Below are 6,078 nucleotides of genomic sequence, written 5' to 3' on the forward strand. Positions count from 1 at the left end.
ATGTAACTGTCTACACAGTAATGTAACGACAATGTAAATTATTTGAGCATCGCACGGAAAGGTTGATGAGAGTGTTGAAAAGTTGATCAACTCGTCAACTTTTTAACTAAAAGTGGATAGTGTAAAGCCAGCTTAAGACTGCCAAGTCAAGCATCTTGCGCACGGCACAGTATGCAGGAATCAGTCACGCTCCACTGCCGTGTGTCAGCAGTCAGTGCTTCAAACACAGCTTGTTCTGCTAGCATCTATGACAAATTCGACATACGCATATGCGCTCTCCTATGACACTATATTTGTCATAGGAAGATTCTTCCTATGACAAATATTGTTGTATGTGTTGTGCGCATCATAGGAGTTTAGGAGCGCTATTATGAACGCAAGCAGTGAATTTGAGCTGTAAAGCGGAACGAAGTTGACTCGCCAAAATTTGTCATAGGAAGAATCTTCCTATGACAAATAGTGTCATAGGAGAGCGTATATATGCGTATGTACTATTTGTCATAGATGCAATCAGAACATGTTGCTATAATCACGTGGGTTTCCTACACACCTATTCTTACTCGTCACCATAGTTAACATTTACGATGCCGATAATATTAGCCACGCTAAGCGCATATGTCGCTGTTCCACGAACATGTGTTGTTTTTTCGAGCGAAAAAGAGATGGGATCATTTCGTCCAATTCTGCCTTAGAACATAATCGCATGCGACTGTCCCACGCCATCGACTAGGGGCACAATCTACGCACACGAAATCACTGGTGGCACGATAATCGGGCAGTATCTGCGTGAAATTCCTAATAGATCGTGCACTGGATGCGATTTCGGCTATATATTCCGACATTTATCTGCCTAGCCAACCGAATATGGGTCATAAATCAAGTAGATTGAACGGCCCATGCAGTTATCGATGACCTAGCCGAGTGCATTGTGACTAACTGTGTATAACTAAGAAGAAAACAGCCCAAGGGAAACAACGGCCCTGATAACGTAAATCCATGAATCAGTGCGCTCGATGTGATTTTATATTTAAGATACACGTCAATTTCAATAAAACGAAAGATGAACTCGAATGAATGTATCCTGAACTTTAAACATGCAGTTACAGTGCATTAGTCTATGGCAGCGTGCATTTACTTGTGTACATTATGTAGTGACTGTCTATAGTAACCAGAGAGCATTGCACTGGGAATTGTTCACCTTGCCTTCCTACCACGCCCCTTTAATTTATTGTTACAGCCGACATAATAATCATGAACAAATATTGGACGTACGTGGTAAACAAAAAGTGACATCTAGACAATCAGAGCAACCGCGAAACCAACGAAGAGCAACAGAGCGCATACAAAACATGGAGACAGCCAGAATGTTTTCTCCCACGTATGAAAAATAATAATAATACAATTTCTTTCCAAGCTACGCTGTTTAGGAGATCAAATAAGATGGATGCCCGATGGGCGTCGCACTCGCTTACCGCCTCGGAGATCTGCCGAAGCACCTATGTATGCGAAGCTGTCCATGTTGATGACATCTATGATCGGACACACGACGCGAGTTCTGTTCTGCAACGACACAAGAGCAAAACATTTTCGCGTTTTATTCACCGCCTGTCGTCTGCGATGAGAGCACGAGCATCATTCACGCACGCACGCACGCACGCACGCACGCACCCCCCCCCCCCACTACACGCACGCACGCACGCACGCACGCACGCACGCACGCACGCACGCACGCACGCACACAGACACACAGTCACACCGACACGCACGCATACGCACACGCATACGCACACGCACTGTCTGTAGGCTCGGGAGGTGTGTGTGTGTGTGTGTGTGTGTGCGTGCGTGCGTGCGTGCGTGCGTGCGTGCGTGCGTGTGTGTAAGTGCGTGCGTGCGTGCGTGCGTGCGTGCGTGCGTGCGCTGCCAGATCTCGATCTCTGTCATTAATTTATTTCATTCGTTCAAGATCAGGGGGCTGTTGTCAGAAAAATCGCAAAGTTAATGTCAATATCAATGCTTACCGACTGTTTCTGTAATTCAGATAAAACTATCATATATGGATAATTCGCCACTGTAATATATAGTGCTAATTACACACACCAACGCACACACTGATAGAGAGATTTGTATTTCTGTTTTTAGGGACACAAAATAAACCCCTATTACGAATTCTGGACACTTGCACTAATCATAATCACAAAAGGATTTATTTTATCACGATAATTCCCTCAAATCTTCTCGCATGAATTCGTTTATTACAATTACCAGCACAGCACTTTAATTGGGGTTTACAATTACATACTACAATCACGATTAAGTGCTTAATTTTACTGACACGAAATTCCTTTTTCTACAGGTTCATTTGGGGACACTGACAATCTCTCAACGGATGCTAATCTACTCCATCAATAAAACGCAAGTAGGAAAATAAAGTGCCACTCACAAAGGATATCTGCATGAAGTAGTAACTGGTGCGAACACACGCGACGCAGAGGAATTTTGCAGCCTGAGAGCTATAGCCACGGGAAGACAGTTAGTCGATAACTTCTACATAGTGTATGGACACCACGTAAGGCGGACAGAGATCCGAGGAGTCTCCATTTCAAAGAGTAAAGCTGTTCTATAAGCTTCAATGAGCCGTTATAGGCTATTTACGAGTTGAACTATAGCTACCATGAACAGAAATACAGTTATCTTTTCATGGTTGGCCGAGGAGCAACAAAAACATCAACAACACCAACAACACAACAATAATAACAACAATAACTACCACTACCACCACCACTACCACTACCACTATCACTACCACTACCACTACCACTACCACTACCACTACCACTACTACTACTACTATACTACAACAGCAACTACAACGAAATCCGCAGCAGCAGCAACTGTGCTACAAATGCTGCCAAATCTCCTCCTCCTCCTCCTCCTCCTCCTCCTCTTGACCAACTCTCCATGTAAAAAACGCCACCTACCTCCGCTACTCTAGTCAGAAGCGGCTCCAGCCAGCCCTTGTTGCATTCACAGTGGCTGTCCAGGAACGTCAGGATATCTCCGATTGCAGAGTCCGCTCCTTTCACCCTCGACCTCATGAGACCCTCCCGCCGGTCATTGCGCATCACACGCACTTTCTGGATCTTTGCCAACTCTGTCCCGGCAGACGCTGGCGAAGACGAAATCAGATGCCATTGCAAAAAAAATCTCGTTTCGGCAACCAGCTTACGAACAAGAACTCGGATCGCCTGCTCATTTGGACAGTCGAAGTCCCAGTGGAATATATACGCAGCGTACACCAAATCTTCAACATGTTCTGCTTGCATCTATGACAAATACGACATACGTATATACGCTCTCCTATGACACTATTTGTCATAGGAAGATTCTTCCTATGGCTATGACAAATATTGGCGAGTCAACTTGGTTCCGCTTTACAGCTGAAATTTACTGCTTGCATTCATAATAGCGCTCCTAAACTCCTATGATGCGCACAACACATACAACAATATTTGTCATAGGAAGAATCTTCCTATAACAAATAGTGTCATAGGAGAGCGTATATGCGTATGTCGTATTTATCACAGATGCTAGCAGAACAGGCTGAAATCTTACAGGAACAACAACAACAACCACCGACTGTGGCGCGCATGTCGGATCATACGTCGGTGCGATACGATCATCCCAATTTTGCAGGAAAAATACCAAAGCCAGCCGCAGCCGCCGCCGCAGCCGCAGCCGCCGCCGCCGCCGCAGCCGCGCGCGCGATAACTGCATACACGTTATCGCGTCCACGCGAACGCGCGCGCGTAATTTCAACGTGTACTTACGATCGTCGCTGAAGTCGTCGACTAGGATGATCTCCTTTATCAGGTGAGCGGGGCTGCGATTCAGCACGCTGCGCAGAGAAAGAGAGAAAAGCACGGCCTGTAGGCAACATCTCGATGCACACATCCACGCGATGACCGGCCAGGCGAGCACGTTTAATATTCAATCATGACGAACGCTGAAGCTTTGTGCGCCTACCTGACAACAGTGCGTAGTAACGTCGACCTGGCTTCATTGTGGAAGGTGATAATCACACTTGTTGCTGGCAGGTCCTCACTGAAGGTCGCATGCTTGCACCTGCATAGAAATAAACGTTGCCATTACCTACACTAATTGACCAATAACCTTATTGACCTTTACCCTCTAGTCTCTACTGTCTATTATTTCACTGTTTACTATTTCAACACTTCCCTACACCTCCCTACTCTTTCACTCCTGCGATACTAAGTATATATATATATATATATATGTGTGTGTGTGTGTGTGTGTGTGGATGGGCCTCTCCTTTCTCTTTGCTTGCAAATGCCTCAACAACATCTCACTTAAGTGTCACTACACACTTGTGTCATACATTATCTCTGGCAATCCACAATGAAAGTGTCAATGACACTGTATATACGTAGCTCACCACAAATAACGTTTTTATAATATTCAGATTAATGAACTGCCTATAAAAGCGGAGCTCCTGATGTGTAACGTGTAAGATTGAGAGGATACGCTTATTCCACGTAGCTGCTATCAAGAGTGGATAATAGAGATTAGAGATGGAGATAGTCTCTATTATCCACTCTTGCTGCTATGTACCACGTGACAATGGTGTTTCCCTGCCCATAACACAACTTTTGTCAAAGGTTAATTGGTTGTATGGAAGTGTTTACTTCGTATGAGTTTTTAGGGTTAGGCGGTAGCACACGGTTGCCATCTGTATATATCGCAATAATAATGTATAAACCAAAATGAATCACAATTTGTTACGGTAGATAGCGCTATACCCGCTTTGTAGCAATGGCATTCGAAATAAATAGATTATGCTGCGTTCCGACATGTTTTGTAAAACTTTACTCTAATAATATAGACATTTTATCGGCAGGCTGGAGAGGAAATACCAATATTGCATTAAAGATATTGTCAATGAAATCTTGTAAAACGAACCAGATGAGTGTGACACCACAGACTGTTTGTTATCGGCGTTTTTTGCATAAATTGCATAAACCTACCTAATTTGCATAGCTTGACTAGCTTGACGATGTCAAGGTGAGCTAAAAATCGAACATTTCGGGAGGTCTTGAGAAATTTCTGGCGTACACACGAACATCCCAGATGCCCCGAAAATAACCACCATCATCATTCAAGTCCATCATCATCCATGAATGCACGCGTGGCAATACATCCCATCCACGCCATCCTGTCACCGCCACCCATCCATCATCCAGTCCATGCGGTGCATAGCCGTCGTCCGTCCGTCCGTCCGTCCGTCCCGTCGGCGTCCGTCCCGTCGTTCGTCGGTCCATCCATCATGCATCCATCCATCGATGCCTTCCATCCATCCATCTCATCTTATCCATCCCTCTATCCATCTATGCCATCCACCCATCCATTCACGCCATCCACGCCATGTATCAATCAATCAATCCATGCCTATGCCATCCCATCCATCCATCCATCTCTCCATCCATCCGCATCCATCCATCCATCATCCATCCATCGCATCCATCATCCATTCCATCATCCAATCATCCATCCTCCATCCATCCCAGCCATCCATCCATCCATCCATCCCATCATCCATCCATCCATCCATCCATCCATTCATCCCATTCCCATCCATCCATCCAGCCATCCAGAAGGCCCCAGGGCCGCCAGCCAGACACAGCCAGCCATCCATCCATCCAGCCACGCGCAGCCAGCCACCATCCCATCGCTATCCAATCCATCCATCATCCCTTCTTCCGTTCCTATTCGAGCACATATGTGTGAGTTAATTTGATTTACATCATGGTGGGTATTACGTTCCCATTTCTCATTCTGCGTCGTACTGCGTAGTTAATCACATCGTTAGCATAAGGGTTTAACACCGGTGAGAACGTACAACTGTGCACCGACAGGCAGTGAACCATAGGGCGTTCCTATACCTAGTATTTTCACAAAGAAAGCACTATTCATATTGCTCCCGCTCCTTTTAATTGAACTGCACCCCCCATTGTCTGCTCGTGGGTTGTTTTTCTGTCTGGGGCAATCATCTACTGTCGTTGA

The 6,078-nt window shown here is 45.4% G+C and overlaps 1 protein-coding gene across 1 annotated transcript in view; it reads right to left on the reverse strand.

Annotated features, from left to right (window-relative positions):
• Positions 1 to 6,078, reverse strand: part of LOC106814058 (polypeptide N-acetylgalactosaminyltransferase 2-like) — a 124,652-nt gene that overhangs the window by 17,066 nt on the left and 101,508 nt on the right. Inside the window, exons 3-6 of the mRNA XM_014818331.1 lie at positions 4,024 to 4,122; positions 3,828 to 3,895; positions 2,979 to 3,166; positions 1,473 to 1,560 (exon numbers count right to left, since the gene is read on the reverse strand). Coding sequence (XP_014673817.1) covers positions 1,473 to 1,560; positions 2,979 to 3,166; positions 3,828 to 3,895; positions 4,024 to 4,122 — 443 coding nt within the window. The remainder of the gene's footprint in view (positions 1 to 1,472; positions 1,561 to 2,978; positions 3,167 to 3,827; positions 3,896 to 4,023; positions 4,123 to 6,078) is intronic.

The sequence above is a fragment of the Priapulus caudatus genome, unplaced genomic scaffold (genome assembly GCF_000485595.1).
Source record: "Priapulus caudatus unplaced genomic scaffold, Priapulus_caudatus-5.0.1 Scaffold25, whole genome shotgun sequence".
Lineage (NCBI taxonomy): Eukaryota > Metazoa > Priapulida > Priapulimorpha > Priapulimorphida > Priapulidae > Priapulus > Priapulus caudatus.